Raw genomic sequence first — 27,879 nt, 5'->3', positions numbered from 1 at the left:
TTCGGCTAATTGCATCCGAATGGATGACCGGGATAAATGATTGATTAGCTTCGACTAATGGCATTCTAAGTGAATGACTGGGATAAATGATGATTAGCTTCGGCTAATGACATTCGAGATGGATGACTAGGTTGTGATTATTGATCAGTTTCGACTAATGGCATCCGAGATGGATGATCGGGATAAATGTTTGATCAGCTTTGGCTAATGGCATCGGAGACGGATGACCGGGTTGTGATTGATGATTAGATTCGGCTAATGGCATCCATGATGGATGACCAGGTTGCGTTTGATGATTTGCTTTGGCTAATGGCATCCGTGGTGGATGGCTGAATTGATTATTAAAAAAAATAGTTTTGGTTAATGCTATCTATAGGAATGACGGGGGTTAATTTCGTGATTAGTTTTTGTTAATGACATTCGAGATGAAAGGCTGAATTTAAATGTTGCAATTAGCTACGGCTATAAGTATCCAAGGTGGATGACCGGATTAAAACGAAGTATTTAACCCCAATCAATGTTAAACTTCAACCCCACAACCCCGTGGAGAGGTTGGGGTGTGGGAGTGAGAAAAGTACAATTAACGAAATAATAAGAGATGTACAATGTATATAAGAAGTATAAGAAGGAATCTTCCCATTCTAAGTCAATAACGAAAAGCAACGACAATGTATTTCTAGAAGTTTATTATTATGTTAGATTATGTACAATTCTTGTATCCATGTTGTTTTGTAACAGGGATATCACACAATCAAGGTGCATAGGAAAGAGGGAAAGCTTGTTCTACAGGTTCATATATTTTGAAAGGTGCTATGTAATAGTATAACTTAGTTGTTATGTTGAATATTTGTCATTCAACACTTCTGTAAGGACTTGTAATGGAAATTATAATGGAGCATGGATGGGGATGTGCAAACATGTAGACACGATGCTATGAATACATTTATGTGGTCTTTCCTTTTATGAGGATAATTGTTGTGAAATCACATGAAGATCGTATGAAAGAAAGTACTAGTTGTGTAAGATTGTCGATTATAAACTCGTGTTAATAACGAGATTGGAACAGGAATGCAAACACACGAGTATGCCAATATGACATAATGTAAATGTATGAACATGAAAATATAATATTATGGACATCTGTATTAGGTATCTGTTGTATGAGAATGTTGTTTTACGAGAACTATATCCCTATGATGCCATGATAAGGAAGGAACATAATTACTAATTCACAAAATGTCATTGTGAGAAGTATAAAAAAAAATACATCAATTTTTGCCTTGAAAAAGCTTGGTCGTTACTTTGGAGCTTAAAGATAAAAAATTTATGTGCTTTGATAGGATCTCTTATTTCAAAATAATCATATTTTTTTTAGAATGCTCTACTTCCTTTGGTTTTAGCCTTTTCTTTTCACCTTAACTTTAACCTCATTACAACCAAAAAGACCTTTTGATTCATGCATTGTTTGTAATATTTTAGTAACGGAGATGAGATTGAAGAGCAAGCTTATGGTGGAACATATTCATTGATTGAGTTTTAGAGATTTAAACACACGAGTGTTGAAGTGTACATCAATGAGAGGACCTATCACTTTGGCATGATATAGATTTCATTTAAATCCCAACGATTAATTGAGTTTTGAAGTTTGCATGTAAATAAATTCATGAAACTTTATGTTCTTTATCCTTTTTTATTGTATTCTTATTTATAATGCTTGTACTCTTGGACATTGATGGGAAATTAAGAGATTAGTCATAGTTATTTTACTTATTTAATTTTAGTTTGATTTCATGTATCCTTTCTCGAGGACGAGCAAGTGCTAAGTGTGGGGATATTTGATACAACCATATTATTTGATAGTTTTACCCATATTTACTCAGTATTGTTTCTATGTTTTATATATATAATGCTTTGATATTCTTGGTTTTATGTTTTGAAGGCACTTTTGGATGTAAGATTCAAAAAGAAGTAAATTGAAGATAATTGACAGATTTGACCTCCGATCGATGTTTTGTGTAGAGCTTGAGCTCTAGAAGTCAAAACAAAGTTATTCCAGTGGCATTAGAAAGCTAAAATCCATACCTTTTTATACATATATGGCAAGAAAAATAAAAAAAAAATAAAGAACATGGAAATCACAGCCTTCAAAGTAAAATCTCGCATTCTGCCAATATTGACCTTTGACCATTCCGACTTGAATATCTTGAGCTACAGAAGTCCATTTGATGCAAACTCAATTATTTTGGATTCCTGACTCGAAGACCTATTAGTCAACCAAATTGCAGCAGAAAAAGAGCTCATATGAGAGAGAGGATTTTGCTAAGATGACACGTGAATTCTGCCAGCAGATAGGTTTTGTGAAGAAACAAGTTCCAATTACGTCCCAAAGCATCCAAACCGACATCCAAGTCTTTATTTTGACAATTTAGCTCATCTAAGTCAAAAGTCAAAGCTTGAAGATTTTATGCAAGACTATTTCTCCTTTTTTAGAAAAATAGTTATTTAAATGTAAATTATCTACTTAGGAAAAGACTATTTTGTAGAAAAAGGATTAGGGTTTCCTAGGATATAAAAAGAAAGAGAGAAAGGAAGAGGAGGCAACCAGCTAAGAGAGAAAGAACACACCTTCCTCTAAAAAACCTGAAATCATGCATTCTTCTTTTTCTTTTTATTAGTTGTTCAACAGACATGCAAGACTAAATTCTTTTTCTTGGTTGCAAAGACACAAAACCTTCGGATTTCAAGAATTGTGAGATTTATTCTACCTTTTCTTTTTCAGTTTATATGATGAATATGTTTGTTTTCCTATGCTTATGTCTTATGATTGTTTATTTTAATTGCTAGTGTGGACTCTAAGTTATTATTGTGAACAATCTATTGCTAAGTTTGATATCAAAACCGGAGTTGTGGTATATAAACTTGTGAAGCAACTGAGTTTAATAATTATGATGGATCTATATTATTAATTTTAGGGAGAACATTCGATCAAATCAAGCATAAACTGCGGACAGTTATGTTGTCTAGATTAATCAATTTATCTAGTTCTTAAAGCTGCCATTGAATTAAATTACTAGTGCGAACATCGTGGTTGTTTGATGATTATGATTAGTTATACAGCGGATCTGTTAACTAATCAACGTAAGAAAAGATAAATATTCATAGTATAAATTGACGTTTCGTTTCCATGATCAGTTCTGATTTCTGTAGGTGGACGTTTAGTTGTGACCAAGGTTTGTTTTCTTGATAAATTTTTTGTTTTATTTAATTTAGCTTGACTGTTTTATTCTGCTATAGCCTCAATAATCTCAATCCCCCCCCAATTGCATATCGTATAACATAAAAATCTAAACTAAACCTTCCTTGTGGGATTGACCATTTGCTTGCTCTATACTATCTTGTTTATTTAAGGTAAGGTAATTAATTTGTGTGACCGCGATATCACAATACTGTGTTAGATTATTTAAAAAAAAATAACTCAAGAATGTGATCACTCTTAAACTTTTATAACCCCTCCCCATTTAATAGGCTTTTTTCACTGACACTAGTATGAATTTTCTATAACCTCTACCCTTCTAAAATCTAGGGGTACAGAGGTTATATTTACGGTGGTAGGTTTAGTAAATATATTTATTTTATGACATTATCACATATTCTACACAACTCTATGGTTAGCATGAGTGTGTTTAATAACATAAAATAAATTTTATTTAACTTTTTAAGTTTTTTTATTAAAAAAAGATTAGAAAACGAGTTCATTTGTTGAAAAGAAATATTTTCACTAAAAACAAATTGAAATACTTCAAGACTACAACTATTTTTTCTAAAAAAAATAAATCAAAATCATAGTTTATGATAATCATATAATCAAATTATAGAATGTTTTGAAAATTATATTGTTAACTCAAAAATAATCTTTATATTACAAATTAAATTTATGAAATTAACTCAATATAAAATATAAAAAAATAACTTTGATCTTTTACATTGCTAAAAAAATATTTTTATATAAAAGAAAAAAATTATACTGTTCATGTTTTTTTTTTCATTTGGAAAACTTTGAAAAAGCATGGAGAACCCTAAAATGTGTTTTTTAAATTCAGTATAAATTTGAAAAACTAAAAAACTATTTATTAATTATCCATTGATATTTCATCGACTTGATTGAAAAAAAATCTTTTACGAAACTTCAATTGAAAAAATCTTCATTATTAATTATCCTTGGATACTTCATTTCCTTAAATTAAATTAAATGACCTAATTGATATGGTATTTATTTTTATTACTTAAAAATAGTTTAATCATATCTTAATATATATGACTTAGTTTAAAAATGAATGTAATGCAAAATAACAGGCAGAACACCAAGTTTATTTCCTTTTCCGCTAGCAAGCAACATTAACAATCTTTCTTAAAGAAAAAAAACAAGGTTAGGAATAATCTTCTGTTTTGCACTGTGGGGATAATTGCTTGTAATTCCTTTTTACCAACTTTTACATCAAATTAATATAATAAGTTTGAATCACTATCCTTATAATATTACTTTGTATTTAATTTATATTAATTTATCTTCAACGCGACAAGACCCAGAATATAACATCAAGAAAAGAAAAATAGAATAAACGGATGATGAGCCATCATACTGTTAGGGCGACACCTGTATGAAAAAAAAAGTCTCTTAAAAAAGAAAAAGAAAATTATAATTTTATTTAATCTTAAAAAATATAGTAGAAATTAAATGATTATAAAAATTGAAAAACCCCATGGTATGCTCTCATTTTTTTGGACTTTTCTCTTATCCAGAACCAATGTTTTTCCTAAAAACTTCTTTATATCCCGAAAATTCCGTCTTATTTACTTTACCCAGCCTTTGATTGTATTATCGTTATTATTTAATTTTCGTTCTACATTATTTAAATTAAGAAAATTATAAGAAATTGATTTTATTTTTCTAACAGTTATTGAACATTGTATGTATGGGCCGGGGTCCTAAATAAAATATTAATAAAGTCATGGGATTGGAACAAATAAAAGAACATTCTTTGCTTCTCCTCTCCTCTCCTTCTCCCTCCTCTCTCTCTCTCTCTCTCTCTCTCTCTGTACAAGGACAGGGACAAGGGCTAAGCTAGGACAGAAAAACCGGATTCAAATCGTCGAGCTCTTTCTTTGTACTAGTAATAAATTGTTTTATAGTCTAATCTAAGTGTAGTGATTTTGATTTTTGATTCGGATTCGGATTCGGATCCGGATCCGGGTAAAGAAGAATGACGACGACGAGTATTAAATGTCCGAGCAAGTCAATAATCTACAACACGAGCAGGTGCGCGTGTCCGACGGGGCAGTTTCTGAACATCACAACAAACAGCTGCTCGTATTTCTGGGGACGGTCTGCCATATACACGGACACGGGTGTGGAGGTGGACAACAGCTTCGGCTTTTCGTTTCCAGAAACCATTTTCTCATTTGATTCAATCAAGAAATTCACTCAGTCTCAGGCTGTTTTCTTGGAGGCGACGCTTGTGATGGTTGCTTCTTGGCTTTTGTTTTGCTTCTTCTTGAGGTTTACTAAGCTTGAACATCATGGAACCCACAACATATGGTTCCGTATTAGGTGGTGGATTAGTCGCTTGGACATTTGCTTTGCTACCCGGCATTGGCTGGTAACTCCTTTCCCTTTTCTTCTCTGTTCGATGATGCTAGTCAACAACTTGGGTTTATAAGTAGAGGTTGTTATTATTTATGCTTTGGATCATCCCCCGTAAAGATAAAGATAAACCAGATCATACATTGAGCAAGCAAGCGCACACATATATACATATTTATTAGTTTGTGGACCAAGGGTGGGGTAAACAACAAACCCCGTCTCAGTTTTCAACAAGCCCCTCTCTGAATTGGGTCTTAAGCACTATTCACAATTAATCTGTTACCGCATTTACCTGTTGCTGTTGGTAATTTTTTTTTTTTTTTGGGTAGGATGATCGAAAGGTGGTTGTAAAGCGGAAAACAGAACTTGGTGGAGCCTTCTCAATAGCAAGTTGGATACTTTTCATCGGGTTGTTTGCTACGTGAGTATTGGATTCTAAACTAGTCTTTTATGTTTACAACTTCCTTCACGTCTGTTGACTACTGACTTGGCTGTTCAGTTTTTCCTCAGCCTGCTTTACCAGATCATATCAAAGAGAACAATTGAGGTGCATAATGTGAGAGCAACAAATGCACCCGATTTGGCCGCCTTCGTTAATGACATGGAATTTAATATAACCACTGTATCCAGTATGAGCTGTTCAAACTTGCAAGGACTTGGTACCTTAGTTACCGGGAATCCAGGTTTTATTGATCACAGAGTTGCCCCCCTTACTGACTTTGTGAACTACACATGCCGAAACACAAGTATGGGCCCAACTCTCACTTTTAAGTGTAGCAAGTGCCACTTGAATAGAGATTATATGTATATTTCGTGGCAGTTTGTTGATCTTCCAAGTACTCCTGCAACGGCTGTTGGTTTTCAGTTCAACCTTAGTGCAAAAGATCATGCTGACAAGAAACATGTGAGTTTTGTTAGCGGCACACTAAAGAGTGGAAGCACTTTTGATGATAGACCAGTTACATTCAGGGGAAAGGATTCAAACATACTGAAATTTAATCTGTTTCCTCGAATATACCATAACCTACATGATCTAAGGCTTATCCAACCCCTGTTTCATGAGTTTCTTCCGGGTTCGTTCTTTGGGGAGACAAGTCAGCTCCAAGCTTCCCTTGAAACTTCTAGTGATGGACTAATCAACACTACTCTCTCAATTAGCTACCTATCATCATATATAGTTGAGATCGAAAGCCAAAACATAATGGGCCCTGGTAAGTGATTTGTTCATCTTTGTAGATATATACCACTATTTGGAATATGATTCATGTTTATTCTCTTACTGCTCTAGGGAGACTCATTTATTTTGATTGTTTACCTGATTTTTGTGTTGTTGCGGTGGAATTGCTTGCATGTGTCTTTAATGAAAAATTGTTGTTTGATGCGGAGATGAAGATAGTTTATCTTGTGCATGAACATGTTCTCACGATAAGTCCTGACAAATTTAAACTCTTGTAGTCAATTAGGACTTCAAGATTGACAACGAAACTAAAGTTGAATCCAGATTTACTTCTTGAATAACAAGTTCCCATTTTGCACACATTGGATGCAAACTCACTCACCGAAAATGTGCCCATTTTCCTTCCATGTATAACCAGCCACGAGAGAAAAATTGGACATGCAATTATGTCACATTTTTCTTGGGCACAAATTATTTCTAAATCCACTGAAGTTTAAAAGTAGATAAGGCAAATCGTTAAAAAAATTACAATCTATGGTTTTCCCTCTCCCTGCCAGTGTGAAACGTAGATATGATGTTTTTGTGTTCTTATGGTGGAACTCTCTCTCTCTCTCCCTCCCTGCCAATGTGAAACGTAGACATGATGTTTTTGTGCTTTTATGGTGGAATATTTGAGGGTATATTGCTCCTTTTCTCAGACTTGAATTTCCGAACTCATTACTAAAAAAACACTGGGTCCATACATAAATGTCTCTATCTTTCAGACTGTTGTTTTTTTTTTTTTTTTTTAGTTAATAATCTCACAAACATTCAATCCATGACATGTGAATGTGACAGCATCAATGCAGAGACATTTAATGACAGGGAAAATAAGGAGAAGAAACCTGTTGGAAGAAAGGGAAGAGGACTTTCATATTGATTTGGCAAAGAAGCCTAAAGTCTTTAATACTTTCAGGGATAAATGGTGTCGAAGTAAATTTGGCACAATCTAACCTGCCTTTGATTGGGCAGGCTTGCAAATCCCTCACTCCACTCCTTCAATCCCTGAAAAACAATATTGTATAGAAAATGATGAATATTTAATAATTTTTGTAATTAAAAAACACAGCTTATATTTTGTAATTTTTCTTCTTTTTATGTGAATTGACATTTAATCTTGCTTTCCCTCGAGTTTCTTGTTGCTGTATCATTGTGTGTGTGCCACTCCTATTTAGTTGGATAGAGATTGTTGTGAAAGTGATAAATTGAAGCCTCATATGGAGTGCTAAAGTTGTGATGCTGTGTTATAATCTCTTTTTTGCATGATTTACACTCAACCTGGTTTAGTTTTGCTCTGGGATTTGGGCATTTGCTGATTCAAACTGACCTATTCAATTTCCAAACTTCCATAAACCACTGCAACCAGCAAGTGTTGAAAATGAAATGTGTATTTTGCTCTTAGCTGCTATCACTGGGCTGCTGTTCTTACACTTTAAGAAGTTAATTGCATGTTAAAATTGTTTTAAATCAATATTCTCATACACTTTTCTCTATTCACTATGCAGTAAGCTTCTTAGCGGATCTTGGTGGCCTATACTGCATAAGTATTGGCATATTTTTCTACTTTTTGGTGCAAGTACGGTTCTTATTCCTTTCACTTACATTATTTCTCCTGTTTATTATAATTGTTTCTTAAGAAATTATTGAGGATAAATATTTTATTTGCATATTGTACTCATCAAACTTTCCAAAGAAAAATAATTTATCCTGTATTTCATAATTTTCTTGGTTTGTAGTGTGAATACAGAGTAAAAAGACTTCGGAATGAAGATGTCACTATGCGACAGATAAGAAATCGGTTAAAAGCTCGAGAACACTGGGACAAGGTAAGTTGTTTTTCATGTGCAAAACCACCTTGTATTTCATTCTGCTGCCTTTATATTGGCATTCAATTTTTATTTGTGGTCTTGTTATCAAAATGATGATACACATATTTGTGCTTCTCTTTACCAGTTGAGGAAATATGTAATGTACACATGGGGTTGCAAAACATTGGATAACGACTACGAAAGCACTAAACAAGGATCAAGTTGTACTGGCTTCATGATTCCCTCTATTCGTGGAAATGGATCACTGCATGGAAATAAATCATCTAGGAAGAAATTGCAAAATAGAGAGGACAGTGTCTCGTTCAACAGGAAAGTCAGCATACCCAGTGAAAAGGTAATATTGTGTTTTTTTATCTTGCATTCAAAGTTGTTTTAGATGTGCGGTCCCCAATTTATTTTTGTTCCCCCTGAGCTTCTCTTTCAAAGTCTCTTTTCCTTGTTTTTTTTTGGGCAGAATTCCATTGCAGAACATACTTGTACCCAGGGAGTAAAACCTTTTATAGCAGAATCTGTGTTGAACTCAGAAGAGAGATTGTTGGATTCCAGGGAAGAGCATGTATGTTGCTTTTACTTGTTTATTTTTGTTATAGCATGAGTCCTTGCTCCTTTTCTCTTCCTTAGTGTATTTTCAAGTACCTATTTTTAAGTGATCCATTTTGAGTTAATCCCTCAGAATTTTTATCTAAATACTAAATGTTGAAAGGTGTTTTAGGCCACTTGATGACTGGATTTTCCTTTTCTTATGTCTTTCACATGTTGGCTTTTATTAAACGATCATAGCACAGGGATAAGATTTGTTAGCTTATATGACAACCAATATGTTCTGTGATTTACTTGACACTGGACCAGTCAACTTCAGTAGCTTGGCATATGAAGGTGATTTTAATGGTTTCATTCTCAAAATGGTCAATTTTCTCAGGAATTTGCTAAGAAGTGTTTGCATATGCTATTCGTTGTTCTAGCTGATAAATGTATTGTTTCCTTCCATGAAAAAGCACCTAGGCTCCTGTTTGGCATTGTTGTATATCTTAAATAAATCTGGCGGTGTTGTCTCTTCTTTTGTGGGAGGAAATGGTGATGTTCAAACCTTTTTTTTTCTAATATTGAATGAAGTGAAGACTCCGTTGGTCCAAAGAATCTTTAATGTATGCATTCATTTTGCTTTTTCCAGCCTCCCAAAGGAGAAGTGCTTATCTCTTCAAATGATAGGAAACAGCATTCAGTTGGTTTCTATGAGGGAGGTGCTTCTAAGCCTCAAGCATATTCTTGTGAAGATGATGATGTCATCCCCATTCCACCTCCTCTAGGTAACACTAATCTGATGGAAAAAGCTGTCTTTCTTTTCACTCTTTTTTCCCTTTGTTGCATCTCTTAAAGGTAAATGTGTCATATATTGGAGTTTAAACATGGAGAAATAAAATTTAAAGCATCACAAGCTTCCAATGCACCTGAAAGGTTTGTGAAAAAGAACATCCAGTTCACACTTGTTAATCTATCTAATAATCTTGAAGGTTCAATAAATCATACTGGGTGAGGGGGGGAGATTTAAGCCTGTGACTAGTCCTTACCTAGCAATAAGTGATAGCTGAAATTTGGTTATCGTGTCAAAAAAGAAGAGATGAAAACAGAAGGAAAAAAGGTCTGAACTATGTACCCTGTACCAACTGTAATGACTTAAGCTCAACCAATACAGTGGACTATGTTAACTAGTCATGGCCATAAAATATGAGATATCTGCTTGGCCTTTGTGTTAAACCTGAAATGAAGGCAAATTTTGCACTAAGGTATTACTACCTAATCAACTAATGTGGAGCATTGATCCCAAATGATAAAGCTCCTTGATCTGTATGGAGAATGCAGCTTTAGTATTGGGCTTTTGAGGCTGGTGCTTCCCTAATAGTAGGCATGGATGCAATGTCAGCAATGATTTGAAAGCTTTAAGTAGTGTTAGGGGCATGTATTTCGACATTTTTAGGTGTCTTTAGGAGGGACAGCTTTCTTGGTTTCAAGGTTGATTTACTTGGGAGATCCCAATCGCATTCCTAAATTACTGGTCATGTGATACTTTAGATTGTAGAGCTTAAATTTTTCCGAAAAAGAAGAAATAACGATCAAGCATAAGAATTTAGCTCTAGTCATGACACTTCAGTTCAACATGTGTTACCATTTGATATTGAAAAGACCCAAATAAATTGCCATCACTAGCAGTACCTTACACAGAGAGTTTGTTCATCAAGCTTACTAAAGGAAAATAGAAGATTATAAATTGAATAGAAGATTCTGATGAAAACAGATCTTAAATAAAGGAAAATAATTTACATACAAACAAATCTTACTAAAAGTGCTTATAAATTGACGTAGCAATTGATAAGTTGTGATGTATGGGTCACAAGTATTGATGATTGATCAGACATGAAGTTGTGATGTATGGGTCACAAGTATTGATGATTGATCAGACATGAAACAACGCAACTGTTGCATCTGAGAAAATATTTGATTTGACATCTATGGTTTATTCCGTTTCATAGTTGCTTTGTTCATACAAGTGTGTTGTTTTTGGCTGCAGAATTCAATGCTGGATCTGAAGTAGAGATGTCTGATATCCTGAAGAATCTCCATCGTTTGCATGACTACAATGTTATGCTGAGAGAAAAATTTCTCGCCAACCAATCTTTACTACACGCTTTAGCATCCAAGTCAACTTCATTAACCAATGGCTGAACGTAGCTCTTATGAAGCAAGCACGAGGAATTATTCCACTCTATTAAGAGAAACTCATGGAGTTGTTCTGGTAAGGGGAGTAATATCTATGAATATTTGTTTGTAGGCAGAAAAAATTATAAACCTATCCACCAGAGTATGCAGATAAATTTTTCAGGCAAAACCGGAACTCATTTCAAGGCTGCGGCTTCATGAATATTCATGTATCAATGGGATTGATTTCGTCTAGGATCAAAACGATCATCATATCTGACGGTACATGAGAGTGGCATATCTCATGGTATGCTTTGAGGTTATAGCTTTCTTTTTCTTACTGGGGACAAAAAAGATTCTTGGTTGCAGATATATTTTATTGTACTCGTGCAAAATCATGCTAGGGTTTCCTTATTTTTGTATATGGCAGAGACTGCAAAGAGGGAGATATGAGGGGCTGATGGTTGGTTACTGACTAGGTTGCCTTGTATGCTTGTTGTTGTCCAAATTCTGTATAAATTCTGTTCTCAAAGATAATTATTGTTCTTACTTTTTATGGTTGACGTTAGAAAGTACAGGTGAGATGGCCGCAGCAACAGCGGAGATATTCATTTCACAGAATTACAGATTAAAAACGTAGAATGGTTATAAAAATAAAGAAAAAATAAATGTTCTTCCGTACATAATTTATGATTTATACATCTTAATGTTTATCAGAAATTACCTTTTTCTTTCTGAATGCATCTCTTCTTATATTTTAAATGTTTTATGATAAAAAAAAAAAAAAAAGTGTTTTTAAAATTACGACTAAAATTAAGGGAAGGATTAGGAAGTTTCAAAGCCATGAGCTGATATCAGCAACCAATCAATTCCAGATTATTGACAAAATACATACGACTTACTCTTAAGTGTGATTCTAAGCTCCAACATTTCTTGTCATAATACCCAACATTTCTTGCAGCAGATGCAAGGCTTTTGAAGGAAAGAAAACATGAAGAATCTTTTTTTCTTTTTTTAAGGTGTTGTTTTTAATTTTAATTTTTTATCCTTTTTTTTTTTTTTTGCTTTGTTTTGTTATTTTTGCGGTTTGCGTACCATTGATTTTCAATTTCACCATCTGCCATTTTTTAATTTCTAAATGATCCATGAAATTACAAATGTTTTTCAATTTCACCCCTGTTATTTTTTTTATCTTTCAAATTTGGTTCTCATTATTTTAATTGCTATTTATTTTGTTTGTGTTCATTTTAATTTTTTTTTTCAAATTTCATTCTCATTGGGTGTTTTTTTATCAAATGTTACCCTCATTTTTTTTCTTTGCTCTTTTTTTTCTTTTGCAAGTTTTTTTTAATAATATTTTTCACTGATTTCATCTTTCAAAATTAATTTTTTTGATAATTTAGCTTCTTGATTTAATTCAAGTCTAAAATTTTACGTGTTGTAACTTTTAGAAATTAGACAAGGTTTAAAAGGTTTGTCCAGGTTGTTTTGTTTTTTTTCTTAATTTTATATATTTTTTTATTTTTTATGGTTTGTCATCTGTTGAGTTGCCCCCTATATTTTTTTTAATTTAACCCTTACTGTTTTTTAATTTATGAATAGCATCGAATTATAAATATTTTTTAATTTCACCCCTATGATGTTTCAATTTTTTAAATTTGGACCTCATTTTGTTAATTGTTATTTATTTTATCTCTGATCATTTTAATTTTACTTTTTAATTTCATCCTTCCTGTGCTTTTTCCTCTTAAATTTTATTCTTGTTTTTTTTTGTTATTTTTCTTTTTGTTATTGATATTTTTTTCACTGATTTCATCCTTATTGAATTATAAATATTTTTCATTCTCACCCCTTATGATTTTTTAATATTTCAAATTTTATCCTCATTCTATTAATTGCTATTTATTTTGTTTGTGATCTTCTTTTTTCAAATTTCATCCTCCGTGCACTTTTTTCCACTACTAGAAAATTAGCAAATACTAACAGAAACACCAACAAAAATATTTTGTCAATATATTGTGGTGAACTTTACCAATAGAGTATTCACTCGCTATATTCATCGGTAAACACCAACAAAAATATTTCATCGGTATCCAAGAGAATTACAGTGAGAAAAAAAAAAGAATTCAAAAAAGCCAAAATATACAATGACGTGTCATTTGCATGAATATAATTACCAAAGAAATTAACCAGTTGGTGAAATCCGTTGGTAAATTCATCTGTAATATCTAATTTATGACTGTCATTTTAAAGTTCAAATCTTAGCAACAGAAAAGAAGTTTGAATTTGTCCTACAGCCTAGAAACTGTATGGTGTTCAACCCATATCTCGAGTTCTAGAAGTTCAAATGAACCCATTTTTTTTTTGTTGGAAATCTAAGACAAATACCCACAACTTTCATGAGATCATCTATTCAAATTCTGATGTTATCAATGATGTTTTGTCCAGCCACAAAATCCATAGTTAGCTATCAAAGTAATAGTTAGCCACTAAATTAATACTTCTAGATTTTAGCCTATAAAATGAGGTATTTGCCATATATTTAGGTATCTTGGTTTTCAGATCAAGATCTTGGTCTTGTTTTCTTTCTTTTTATTTTTTTATTGTTCAAGTTTTATTCCATGGTATACTCTTATTAATCTCTTGTCTATAATTATCATACTTAGTTAATTTATATCATAGTTATATTCTTATCTTATTTATTTATTTATTTATTTTTATTATGTTTAGTTAAGTTTATTTTTGCCTAGGTAATAAAGTTACACTAATGGTGTAAGAATACAAGTATAGTACAAATTCAACATGGATTTTAATGTTTATATTTTAAAAAAAATTGTTATTAAAATGTTTTATAATTATTATCGTACTCAATATTAATACCTTGTTTGTTAAGTGGTGAGTCTATATTCGTGGTGTACAACTCTTGATATAACAAATATTTTATCCTTCCATAGCCTATTGTATGGATAATCAACTCTTGACATAACAAATATTTTATCCTTCCATAGCATATTGTATGGATAATCGACACTTATGCTATAAAAGGAACTCGATTTATTGTTGACATAAGTTAACACCATGAATAATTGATAACATTTACAAGTATTGGTGTTACTCAAATAAGGTAATTAATATGATCATGTTAATAAATTAAAATAAGTCATTAATGATAAATCATCCGATTGGAACCTCATTTGTGTGTGGTTTTTAATTGAGTAATAAAAAGAGTTTGGAGTATATTTATTTGAAATACCATTAGTAGATCCTGTAACCTTGATAATTATTTTATATTTGTTTAATCTTTATTTTAATATCACGTCTCAAAGTTCTCTTCAACTCTTTTCTTTTATTATTTGTGGTTTTGTATAATTAACATCCAAGTGGATCGACTCCAATTTTTCCGGATTATTTATTACTTTGACACTCATGCACTTTGAAGAAGACATCAATCATTTGATTGTATTAAGTTTTTGGTGTCGTTGAAGAAATCTTGAGGATTTCCACTGCATGTATTCATTGAAAAGCAAGAGTCAATCAACACTCAAAATGCTCAAACTATGGAAAATTTGAAAGATACCCTTGCAAAATTCATATTTGCTCTCAGTTTTAAGGAAAAAGATAAGTTTCCTTCTCAACCACAACAAAATCTCAAAGGACAATACAATTCAAATGCAAGTAGCTCAGGAAACCAACACATGGATTAAATCAAATCAATCATGACTCTTTGCACTGGTAAGGTTATTGAAAAACCTATTCTTGAACTTAGAAAGCCAACACATGGATCAAATCAAATCAATCATGACTCTTTGCACTGGTAAGGTTATTGAAAAACATATTCTTGAACTTAGAAAGCCAACACATGAATCAAATCAAATCAATCATGACTCTTTGTAGTGGCAAGATTATTGAAAAATCTATTATTGAACCTTATGAGAAAGATGATGAGTCAATCTTTAAAAGTAAGGAAGAGGTTGAACCTGAACATTTCAAAGAAAAGACTGATTTCCCACAAGTACTTCCATTTTCTCATGTCATAACTAATTAAAGAAAAGTGAATCACAATCTTTAAAACTTTCAAACAGATAATGATCAATATACCTTTGTTGGATGCTATTACACATATACCTTTTTATGCGAAATATTTGAAAGACTTGTGCGCCGTGAAGAGAAAATTGAATGTGAAAAAGAAAGTCTTTTTAGCCGAACAAGTAAGTGTCATTCTTAAAAACAATAATGCTTTGAAATATAAAAACCCTAGTTATCCTATAATTTCATGCTTTATTGGAGAAAATAAAATTGAAAAGGCTTTATTTGATCTTGGAGCTAGTGTGAATTTACTTCCATATTCAGTTTTTAAAAGTCTCAATCTAGGTGAGTTGAAACCAACTTTTATAACTCTTTTACTTGTTGATAGATCTGTAAAAGTACCTAGAAGAGTAGTTGAAGATGTGTTAGTACAAGTTAAAAAATCATTTATCCTATAGATTTTATTGTCTTGGATCCACAACATGTTTAAGCATGCAATTCAGTTATTGTTATTTTAGGATTTCTATTTCCTGTAACTTCTAATTCATTGATTAATTGTAGGAATGGAGTGATGAAGTTATCCTTTGGAAACATAAGATTGGAAATAAATGTTTTCAACATTTGCAAGTAACCTAGAGATGATCATAATTTATAGGAAGGAGATTTTATTGAAGAATTAGTTTATGAACAATTTTAAACTACTCTTAGTGAAATTGAGTTCAATGAATCTGTAGATTCACAAATGATTTATTTTTAGGAAGAAATCAAAGACAAAAAAAGACACTGAAAATATTGTCGCTAATCATTTGTCAAGATTGATAATAAAGTCAACATTTGACATCACATTAATAAATGATTACTTTCCTAACAAATATTTATTTTCTATATCTGCAATGCCTTGGTTTGTTAATATTATTAATTTTCTTGCAACAAGAGATTTGGTAGCTCATTGAAGTACTCAAGACAAAACAAAAATTTTTAGTGAAGGGAAGAACTTTTATTGGGATGACCCTTAATTATTCAAGTATTGTCCTAATCAAATACTTTGAAGATGCATTCTTGACAATGGTAAATAGTATTATTAAATTGTCATTCTGAAGCATGTATAGATCATTTCTCGTAAAAAAAAAGCAACTGCAAAAATCTTACAATGTGGATTTTATTGGCCCACCATGTTCAAAAATGCACATGCATTTTTCAAAACTTGTGAAATTGTCAAAAGTTAGGATCCATTTCAAATCGTCACATGATGCCTTTAAATCTTATTCTTATCGTTGAAATGTTGAAATCTTTAATTGTGAGGGTATAGTTTTATGGGTCTATTTTCTCCGTCATTTGTTTTCTTGTACATATTAGTCTCAATAAATTATGTTTCAAAATGAATAGAGATAATTTCAAGTTAAAATAATAATCACAAAACAATAATCAAGTTTTTAAAATAAAATATTTTAAGTTGATTTGGAATCACTTGAGCTATGATAAGGGTTGGTACAACATATTTTTGCAACAAGCTATTTAAATCTTTAATAAAAAAAATTATAAAATTATATACAAAGTTACTATCCCTTATCACCTTAAACAAGTGGACAAATATTATTAGAAGGATTTGTTCATTAATATTTTGTAACAATATTTTTATCCAATAGAATTTTTAGATTTTCACACTGCAACGGCCCATATAATAAGAATGGTTTCCATGATCAATCGACAATTATCCTAAAAAAACAGAGATCCATGTAAAAATAATAATAATAACAAGAAGTTTAACAATATGTTCAGAAATCAGAATTTGCTTGTTTCGTATTGCGTTGGCTATGGACTTATGAATTTGAGAATAGTCAGTGAGAGCAATGTAAAAAACTGGTTGATCAACTCATATTCAAGACAGCATGTGTTTGGAAATTTGGGGATTGTAGAGCTTGTAATAGAATAGAAAGATGATGACAATTGTTCATTTTTTGTAAACGCTGCGGTGGCAACTTTTAATTCCACCTGGCTTTTTTTTTTGTTTTTCCCAGTGACTTGGACACCTGTTATTGGTATTTTTCTTCCATGACTTCAAGTAACCATCCATCCATCAAATTTATTTAATAAATAATTTCAAGTCATTGTAACAATCATGGTAAATAAAAGGATGTTCGGAGTCTATTCTAAACATCCTTAATTACAGGGATTTTAACTTAATACAAGTAACATAATGATAGGCTGTGATGAAGGTTTGTTTCTCGAGTTCGAAACCCTGGAACCGTCAAGAATTTATTTCTTTGAATGCATTGGTCAATGAGAGACAGACCCATAATTTAGTGCAATTTATGCACAAAAGAATACTTAGCGTGGGTTGATGCATAAACCGGCGTAAAAATGTCCTGACCGTTCAACCAAAAATAAAACTTACTAAAAGTAGATATAATATATTAATAATTTAAAAAAAACATAGTCGAGCGGCTGTTCCAGTGACACTGAAGGTCTGCAGTGCATATAGCAAAACGGGAATTCGTGAAACATTAATTAGAGCTCCTAAAGTTGCAATCACATACTTTATGTTTGATCTAATAAATGATAAGTAGGCATGGTTCAGGTTTAGAAGAGAGAAGCAACAAATGCACCTCCTGTAAGGCAGTACCAGCTGATTTGGCTCTGCGAGTCCGAATCAAACATCGGTCACCTCATCACTTCCTATGCCACAGACAGTTATCATTGATTCCAACACCTCATGTTCTACATCTCTTTCACAACATCATCTTGGGCTCTTGCACTGGACAATGAAATGGTCATCATGGAAACTAGAGCTCCTCTTGGATTTTTATAGAATCAATCATGAAGAAACAAAACCCCATTCCTTCCATAGAAAGGCTGCTCGACCCTCAGTCATCAACTCGCTTTCTGTCACTGTTTGTTGTTTGATCGCCCAAGTGTCGTCCCAATGCATGAGCAAACATCCTCTTTGCAGCTCCCACGTGTTCCTCTTTTGAGTAGTCCTTGGTACTATTTCTACCTGTTAGATTCTGAGATTTGCTGATATTACAAGTGCCGCCTCTTTCCACCAGCACTTGGTGCGAATTCCTCTGACCTTGTGATGAAGCACAAGATCCATGATTATTGCTCTTTGTTTTACCGAACGAATTGATATTTTTGTCAGGCAGGAAAGCAATCCCTTGAAAAGCTTCTGAGCTAGAATTAGGTTCGATTTTGCCCTTTTCTTGGACATGCTGTTCTTTGGTTTTCACTCTATGTCCTTCGCCATCCCTAACAGCAGCACCTTGGTTCCGCAGACTTGTGTTTTGACCCAAAGCATGAGCTATCATTCGATGGGCAACCACAAGTACCTTCTGTGGCTTCTCCTTAATGGGTTCTTTCATTTCTCCCACATCCCTTGAAAAAATACGGTCCCGAGCAGCAAAATAAGCTACTTCTCTCTCCCTGAATGCATTATGAGGAGGTGATGTTGCCGGCAACACTGAAACATAACCAAATAGACATAAGGGAAAACCCAAAGAAGGATGAAAGAGTACTCCTGATACAGCTCATAGAGCAGCTTGGCAATTAAATGGAGAGAAACTAAGTTCTTGATGATCTTTCAAAATAAAGGAAAAAAGGAAACCGTCTGATATGAGATATGTAGCAAGATAAGGAATATACTCTTGACAAAAACATATTTATTTTAGTATCAATGGAAATGGTTAATAGAAAGACCATAATGATTAATAAATAAACAAAACCTCTTCTAAGTGATTATGTGTTCCATTCCACAAAGTTTATTTTTTCATTAAAAATAAATCCTTAATAAGAAAATCATTTCATTTTGGCAAAAATCAAGACCATGTCTGCTTCCAATGGTAGACAATGAAAAATGCTTTTCATCAATTCTCTCATAATGGTGGTGGTATATATAATACGCATATGTACTCACATAGCTGTGTTTTGAGGTACGACATGCTGTTAAAGAAGCATACCAGAATCTAACAATAGATGAAGGAAATCTAAAAATAAAAATAAAAAATCTTATCCTAGTATAATCTAAAAAAAAATTATTGGTGTATGATTTTTTTAAAAAAAATAAATTCTTTGATTTTGTTTAAATGAAGGAAAAAATGAAGGAAAGCCTTTTAAAAAGGAGCCCAAGAGTTTAGGCCAAAGGGACCAATTCCTAGGCCCGAAAGCAAGGGCAACACATGTGCCTTCCTATTTATTTTTATTTATTTTTTTTGTCCAACACAACCAGTTTCCAACACTGAAAAATTAGGGCAGGGGTTTTTTAACCTTAAAAATTCAATATTGAACCATTTTTTGAAATGCCTAAAAAATCCTAGACTTACATAAACCCCTTTAAGCCTTTAAACAACCAAAATATCAGTCCAAAACAAAAAATCAACACGAAACTTAAAAACTTTTTCAGTTCAGATCTATATTCTTGGGCCATTTTAAGGTGAAATAACAGTCAAGTGAAATTTCTCTCATCGAATGGAACCCGTGAATACCATATCAATATTTTTAGTGGCCAGAATGGTGTCAACCGACGACTTTCTCTCTCTAACACCAAAATCCTGTGTCTATCTCTCTGCTCTCAAACCAAGAACTGAAAAATAAAAAAAATAAAGTTGTATACTAAAAATGAGTTTTTAAAATACTATAGGACCGAAAGATTGTCATTTAAAAAGTAGGACTAAAGAGAACTTTTCAGCCTCAATTTTTAAACCGCCACCCATTTTCTCCATCCTTTTCACTTTGGTCCTCTAACTTTCAATCATGCCCTTTCTTAGGAAATTTTACCTAAATTGGCTATCAATTTGATCATAAACGGACTTAATCAAAGTCGAAAAAAACTTCAATGACCAAAATGAAAAAAAAAACAAAAAAAAATCAATGTGACAATCTACAGTGAATTGTGTGTGTAAGGGCATGGGCTACAGTGTTTCACCTCAAGCCTTTTAGTGTTTTGTTAATACTAATTGTTCGTCTAAGAAATAGGCATATTCAGTGTGTGAATCCAGTGTAATGGATTCAAGCCACTATTAATCTGTTGACCTTATATCTAGGGACAAATTGGAAGCAAAGACAGATTGGAGGTATGTTTGAAATATACGAACAAGTTGAGCTACCTCCCCAAGATTCATGTTAGATTGCTTAATTGCTACACTCTTTCCAGCCTAAAAGACACTGAAAAGAAATGAAAAATCAATTATTTGAACAATGTATCGTAGCAGAGCTAAGATCCTTTCATATTGTGGTGATCATGATAGTTGCTAGAATCAATTGTTTTAGTACATCCATTCCTTATATTTCTGTTAATGTAAATTATAATAGAAATATGCTACTTTCAATCACCACATCAAAAGTACTGAATAATTGCGTGTTCCATTGTGAAGATGGGGCAACATCACATGTGAAATATTTTAAAAGGGAAGGCAAAAAAAAGTTTAACCTGGGGGAGCATCTTTCCTCCTCAGTAATTGATGTGACGTTGTCAAAGTGTGAGGTTCATCAAATTGGAATAGGATGTCACTAACAAGGATGGAGGGTCTGCAGTAAAAGAAATAGGTTATCAAAAGAAGAAAATATCTGACCGCTGCACCCCAAGTGAGAAATGAGTTCATATTAAACAAGAAAGATCATTTAATATTTTTCTATCGGCAAAATAAAAATTATTCATTATGTTGCTAAACCATACATTGAAGTTCTGAAGTGAAACACCAACTTATAGAAAGGCAGGAAAAAAATCATTGTTACAATGAAATTTCAGAGTTACAAATTGTCGAAACAACAATATCAATATGACAACTGGGTGAATGTTAAAAAAAAAAAAAACCTTGAGACAAACATGACAAATAAAGTGGATAGGAAAAGTCATACCAAATTTAATAAATAATTAAACTACAAAGTAATGGTCACTACATGTCCGCATACAAAAGCATTTACTAGTCAAGTCAAAGGTGTAATATATGCAATTAACATAATGACAAAAGGGATCACTAAGAGGAGCGCAACACAATCATAGGAATACTATAGCTACTGCAACAAGTAGAAAAAATATATGAGAATCTAGAGTTTAACAAAGTAAGATACAGGTGAAAGTTGTAGAAAAACATGCTTGTAATAAAGTTCAGGGTGTTTTATGATTTAAATTTATCAAAGAAAATCAGAAATTGGCTAGACATGCTTGAGAAATCTTTGAGAGGTCTGAAAATCTGGGAGCTTCTCTTTCATTCTTGTTATACTCCCTCAAACGGCCTAAGTCCTCTACTTTAGGAAATAGATGTCGATGAGCTATTAGAAATTTAATAATAGGTGCTCTATTAGACGCCAAAAAACTTTTAAAAGTCAATGATTATGAATAGGAATTCCTTGATACGAAAACAAACTAAATAGGAACGTGAATAAACTCTTGATTAAACTCTTTTATAGGAATCAAGCTAAAATCCCTAACTATCACAAATTTTAGTGTACCCGACTATTAATCCAAGTTTTCCTTCTTTCTTTGTCATTTTTCCATGATCAGAAAAAAGCTCAACTTTAAATTCAGCATGAGTAGGTGGAAAAATCTATAATTTTGAATAACATAAAATGATGCTCTCCTCTCTATTGAAGGAACCAAATGCATTTGCAATGCTAGATTTGTCCTTAAAGATAAAATTATAAATGGCACAAATTGCATATCAATTGCATTCCTTACTTAGAATTTCCTGATAATCAATATGTTGCTCCTTTTCATCCTTAAAGACCCATTGTCTAAGCTTGAGAAAAACCATTTATTATTAAGATGGACTCATAAGACTTGCCCCTTCCACAGTTTCTAGCCCACATTTTATTTGCCCTTCAAGTAGGTTTCATCAATTGGAGATTCACCAGAAGAAGACCATTACCTTAGTGATTTTCCTATGAAGCTCATTTGTATCTGTATTACTAAGATTCACTTTTCATTTTAGTGATAGAGAAGGGTTGGGTATAATGATGCTTATTATCGTAGCACATCCATAACTCATAGAGGTTTGACAATTGAATACTGACAACAATTATCACAAGAGAAATACCTTCCTAAGAGATTTACCAGGGTAAAGTAGAACTATGTTGAGGCCTATAACGAATAAATGATGCCAACTTTCCAATTATCATTATGTGCTCAACAATTACAAAAATTCAGAAACTCAAAAGACAACACTTGCTCTAAAATCTTGTAGAGTATAAATTAAAAATAATAAATACTAAGTTTTGAATTGGCTGTATCCCTACTCCTACAATACAAGTCTTGAAGAGACAACAAGGACACATTTGAGCTATACTAGAAAGGTAAGTAAGGTAAGACCTAACTTTTTTGTAAAAAAAAGAAAAAGGCACAGCTTCTAGTGGGTCGTGCTCATGCATCAAATAAGATGCATCCCTTTGGATTTGATTATAGCATTTTTTTGTGACAAATGCTGACTTCTCAAAACCTCAACATCATTATATCCATCCAACTTCACTCAAAAGGATAGCTTCATGGAACACAAATGCAGTCTTGGAAAAGTTGTTTAGTGAAACTGGGATCTAACCAACTTTTTGTTGTTGTTGTTGTTGTTGTTGTTGTTGTGTACCCAACAAATTACATTTACATGTTTCAACATCTTAGATAGATACCCAACAAAGAACATTTGTCCACAAAAAAAACATAGGAGGCAAGGCAGCAAAATGAATGAATGATATGGGAAGAAACCTAGTTATTGATACCGTAAGACATGTTGACTGGACAGGACAGCGTAAATGTTACACAGTAGTAGTAGTAATAGTAGTTGTACATAAAAGAAACAAAAACAATTAGAGATTACGTGGGTTTACATGCATACATTGATGTCTCCGGGCACCGCTCTAAAATCAAGTGACGATCAGCTCCCTCGCCAATAGATACATGAGAAAACCTAACACATAAAATAAACCCTGGTTTAATTAGTTAATTAAAATAAACAGGCCCAAATATAAAAATAAAAATACCCAAATATATCAGCAAGGCGATGCAAAAGAAGACGACTATATGCATCCATTGGTTGGAGCTCCAAGATACCATCGGAGTGGGAACTGCAATTCATTAACAATTTGGTGTAAATAAATATATAGAGCGAAATAATATTACAATTACAAATTTACAATTACCTGTCATCTTGAAGGAAATTAAGAAAGGTTTCTTCCATTGACAAGACAAGATGTTTGCAACGAAGATTATCCTTCACCAGAAAAGCCAATTCCTCTACCTGCAATTAACAATCCATTAATTAATTAGAGACAGAGAAAGAAAGAAAGAAAATTTAATTTAATAATTACCATAGCAAACTCAGTCACGCTCATATTTTATTTTCTGGAGAAAGAAGAAGACGATTATAAGCAGTAGCAGCAGAGTAGATTGAATTAAAATTCCTGTGAAAGGAGGAGAAAAAGAAAACGAAAAGAGGAGAGAGAAGAAGTTCCTTGAGAATCTAATCTGGACTCTTTATTTCCTCTACTCTCTATTTTCAACGGTGGGTTCTTCACAAGTGATTTCAATCTTTCATTTATCTTCGTATAAAAATAATAATAAAGTTGTTCTTTCAATATTATATTCTCATGATTTGTATATCTTTTCATTAAATTAAAATTTTAAAAAATAAAATAAAAATACTCGGTCTTTCACCCAAGTCACTGCAATATAATTCGATCCAAATAATATAATGATTGTTTTGTTTCTTTTAGAAAAAATCATTGAATTAATTATAAAAAGTAATACTATATTTTCACATACTTCATTGATCATTATTAAAATAATTGAGGATAAATTAATTTTTTAATATTTTTAAATATAATATAATAACTAAATTAATTGTAACAGGAAATAAAATTAAATTGTCATCAAAGAGTTTTTTAGAATTTTTATTTTTTAAAATACAGTAAAATAATTAAATTATTCTTAGAAATATAAAAAGATTGTTGTCTAGGGGGATTTTTGTATTTTTCTCGTGGTTATTTAATTATAATCAAATTGAATATAAAATAATTTGATATCCTAATAAATATAAAATATTATTTGTAAATCAAAAGTAGTTAGCGCATACAATACATTTTTCAACATGTGGAATACTTATGAGCCCTTTTGATAACGAATGTGACATCTCCTAGTGGTCAAATATTAGCTTCTATGGTGGTGTTAGGAATGATGCACCTAGCTCTTCTAGATGGTGAGGTGAGTGTTGGCAGAGGATAGACAGTGTGGTTTTGATGGATTATTTTTCATCTCTTCTCTCTTTTCTCTTATATGGCTTCGGACTTCACACTTTCGCTTCTAAAAATTAAATGTGTCATGTCAGTTTGAATTTGAATCAATTTTAGTCTTAATTTTTTTTATTACTATTTGTTTTTTCTTTTAATGCCTTTTGAACTTGATTTTATTTTTCAATTTCATCCATCAACATTTAATTTCATTTGATTTTTTTATATCCAATTTGATCCTTATTCTTTTAATACTAATTGTTTTTTTTTTATCATTTTCTTGATTTATTTTATTTTTTAATTTTGTCCCTCATTATTTTACTTCATTTAATTTTTATACCAGATTTGTTTCTTATTTTTCTATTGCTATTTGTTTTGTTTTTTTATTATTTCATTGATTAATTTTTTGTCAATTTCATGCCTCAATATTTGAATGATTGAGAATTTTGCTTCATGACCTTTTTGTGTTTGTCTTCTATGAGGTAATCTTAGCCTTATGACTTAGATTATGAGTTTCAAAGATTTGCTCGATTTAACTTCGGTCTTCTTTAGGTCTTTTTTTTTTAAATGATTTTTTTTTCAATTTCATCTTTCGATATTAGATTATTGAGCCTTGAGCTTTATGATTTTTTCTCTTTCCTTTCTATAAAGTTATCCTGATCTCATGTTCTACGTTACAAGTTAGTCGAGTTAGCGTAGGCTAACTCGAGTTTTTTTTATGTTTTAAATTGATTTTTCTTCAGTTTTGTCTTTCATTATTTTATTCAATTTCTTTTGTACGAGGTTATCTTGGTTTCACAACTAGGCCATAAATTTGGGATGCTGACTCGAGTCGAGTTTTTTTTTTATCATTTTTTTAAATTAATTTTTCTTTAGTTCATCCTTTAGTATTTGATTTACTAGTAACTAAGCTTTAGATTTATTTTTTTCATTTTCCTCTTAAAGAGGTTATTCCGTTCTCATTCAATTTTTGTTTTGTTATCAAATAAGATTGTTTACCTTTTAAGAATATTTAAATGATATATTTTCATAATATTAGTAAGCATTCATTTTTTATTAGTAGTTGTCTTTTTTATTATTTTTTTATTGTCGTTGGCTTTTTGTATATATAATTATATTATTAAATTAACTGAGCTTATTGAACCCATTCAAATCAATGACCCGAGTCTCATATTTTTTTTTCTCCTTTTAAAACACTATAATGGTTTGGGCATTTTTTTTTTATGTTAGGAAAAATTTGACTCAGACCACAACGTAACACAAACCACCTATCTACTACAATTCTATTATTTCACATTATCTTAAGGAAAGGAAAGGAATTGTCGATTATTTATTTATTTATTATAATCTAGTTAAAACATTAAAAACAATACTTAATTGGCATTGGAAAAGTACTGTAATTCTAGACCCATCACCCATTAGCATTATTCCCCAGAATAGTGTAATGATTGTGTTGCCCATCCACCTAAAAAGCTTAACATAGATTTTCAAGGGCATTGAAGTCTTTTTATATGGTTTATATGTCATTTTCAAATTAATCAAAGATAAATATCTCTTTTCTCATCTTAATTACATAGAGAAATGATCAAAATACTCTTGGAAGCAAAAAACTTAAGCATGGAGTTAAGGGGAATTTTTGTATTTTTACAATGATTTTTTTTGTTATTATAATGTCAATTGAGGTGCAATTTGGTATTTGACTAAATATATAAAATAAAAAAAATAAAATGCATAGTGAAATGACCAAAATGCCTTTAATCAAAAAAAATTAAACCTAAGCTCAAAGGGCTTTTGGGGCTTTTCATAATGGTTTTTTTTTTTTTTTTTGTAATTATAAAGTTAGCTGAGAGGCAATTTGTTACTTGGCTAAATAAAAAAAACCAAAAGGTTGGCGTCCGTGTACGACATTTGAAGACACGTGGGAGGTGCCCGCTCACTCTTGTCAACATGTGCAACGCCTCCTGGCATTCAAAAGGATCATTATGTTGTGTCGTTGGAAGGGCCACCATGTCCTTTTCCTGTGTGGTGCGGCATGTGTCTCCAATGATGGTCTAATTTGTTGTCAATAGACCTTTATTTTTTTCTCTTCTTTTCTCTCTCCTCCCATAAAATTACAGGTTAGCCATCTTTGTTGTTTCTCTTTCAATTTTAGTCCTTATTCTTTTGATTTCTAATTTTTTATCTCGCTCCTTTTGTAGAAGTTTTATTTGTTTTCAATTTCATCCTTCAATCTTAATTTACCAAATATTATATTCTTTAATTTGGTCTTTATTATTTTGATTTCTAGTTTTTTTCCTTGGCCCTTTTATAAAAGTTTTATTACTTTTTAATTTCATCTTTCAATTCAATTGATGGTATTGTGTTTTTTAATTTGGTCCTTATTGTTTTGATTTCTATTTTTTTTCTTGGTTTTTTTGTAAAAATTATTATTTTTTAATCCTTTTGTATAATTGAGATTTTTTTTCAATTTTATTTTTCAATATTTGATTGATTAAAAATTGAATTCCATGGTTTTTTTAGAGCAACTGCTTCAGGTTTAATAATCCAGGTTACGAGTTTGAAAAATTAACACGGGTTTGGTGGGATATCTAGGATTGACTCGACCTTGATTATCAGGTTTACAACTTTGTCATGTTAACTCAAGTTAACCAATACTTGTTTTTTTATGTCATTGTTTTTATCTTGTTTTGTTTTTCTGTATTTAATAGGTTATGAATCCATCTACTATCATTTCCCTTTTTTGTTTTATTAAATTAAAACAAGTTTATTCGACTAAATCGGGTCTATCACCTGAATCACATTATTTTCTTTGTTTTTTTAAATACACTTGCGGTATGTGAATATTATTTTTTGCACAAAGAAATAGCTAGGACTCTCTCCGAAGCACAGGCACAAGGCTTGTTGTGTTCTATTTGTATTATTCTTGTCATAATTAAATAAGAAAAAGTTAATTTAAAATGCTTTATTCACATTTTATTTCATCTAGTACTGAATCCTAAATTTGTACACGGTTTTGAATTATGTTTTTTATTAGCTCATAACACGTGTGATGTTATATCTATCCAATCCAAACTTAGTAATTGAAATTAATAAAAAAAAATGTGAATAAGACGAAAAACAATATTATAATTATAATATATTTTACATTTACATTTTTAATTTAGAAGCCCTATAAAATTAAAGAACAAAGTTGAGGCGTTCAACCAATCCAATAGTGACTACTAGCATTCGTACCTGCGCTTTTATGTACAGCTAGATTATTTCTT

The 27,879-nt window shown here is 31.7% G+C and overlaps 2 protein-coding genes across 3 annotated transcripts; one reads left to right on the top strand and one right to left on the bottom strand.

Moving 5' to 3' along the window:
- Positions 1-5,046: 5,046 nt before the first annotated feature.
- LOC18104244 (uncharacterized) lies at positions 5,047-11,934 on the top strand. Its single transcript, XM_006375997.3, has 9 exons — positions 5,047-5,657; positions 5,971-6,062; positions 6,152-6,852; positions 8,363-8,433; positions 8,594-8,683; positions 8,811-9,020; positions 9,141-9,242; positions 9,858-9,993; positions 11,253-11,934. Exons 1-9 carry the CDS (start codon positions 5,262-5,264, stop codon positions 11,405-11,407), a joined length of 1,953 nt encoding a protein of 650 aa, XP_006376059.3. The 5' UTR covers positions 5,047-5,261; the 3' UTR covers positions 11,408-11,934.
- A 5,863-nt stretch (positions 11,935-17,797) lies between these two features.
- Positions 17,798-23,909, bottom strand: LOC7477703 (uncharacterized). Of its 2 annotated transcripts, XM_002319252.4 has the most exons (6): positions 23,696-23,909; positions 23,528-23,625; positions 23,369-23,452; positions 23,224-23,295; positions 20,829-20,926; positions 17,798-18,863 (listed from the first exon to the last, which is right to left on the bottom strand). In XM_002319252.4, exons 1-6 carry the CDS (start codon positions 23,717-23,719, stop codon positions 18,271-18,273), a joined length of 969 nt encoding a protein of 322 aa, XP_002319288.3. In that variant the 5' UTR covers positions 23,720-23,909; the 3' UTR covers positions 17,798-18,270. The 2 variants fall into 2 exon arrangements, with proteins under 2 accessions (XP_002319288.3, XP_052302584.1); XM_052446624.1 differs by lacking the exon at positions 23,696-23,909 and having other exon boundaries at positions 23,224-23,314; positions 23,528-23,549.
- Between the last annotated feature and the right edge of the window lie 3,970 nt (positions 23,910-27,879).

The sequence above is a fragment of the Populus trichocarpa genome, chromosome 13 (assembly GCF_000002775.5).
Source record: "Populus trichocarpa isolate Nisqually-1 chromosome 13, P.trichocarpa_v4.1, whole genome shotgun sequence".
Taxonomy (NCBI): domain Eukaryota; kingdom Viridiplantae; phylum Streptophyta; class Magnoliopsida; order Malpighiales; family Salicaceae; genus Populus; species Populus trichocarpa.
The sequence above is the reverse complement of the archived record's forward strand: the minus strand, read 5'-3'. Positions and strand labels throughout refer to the sequence as shown.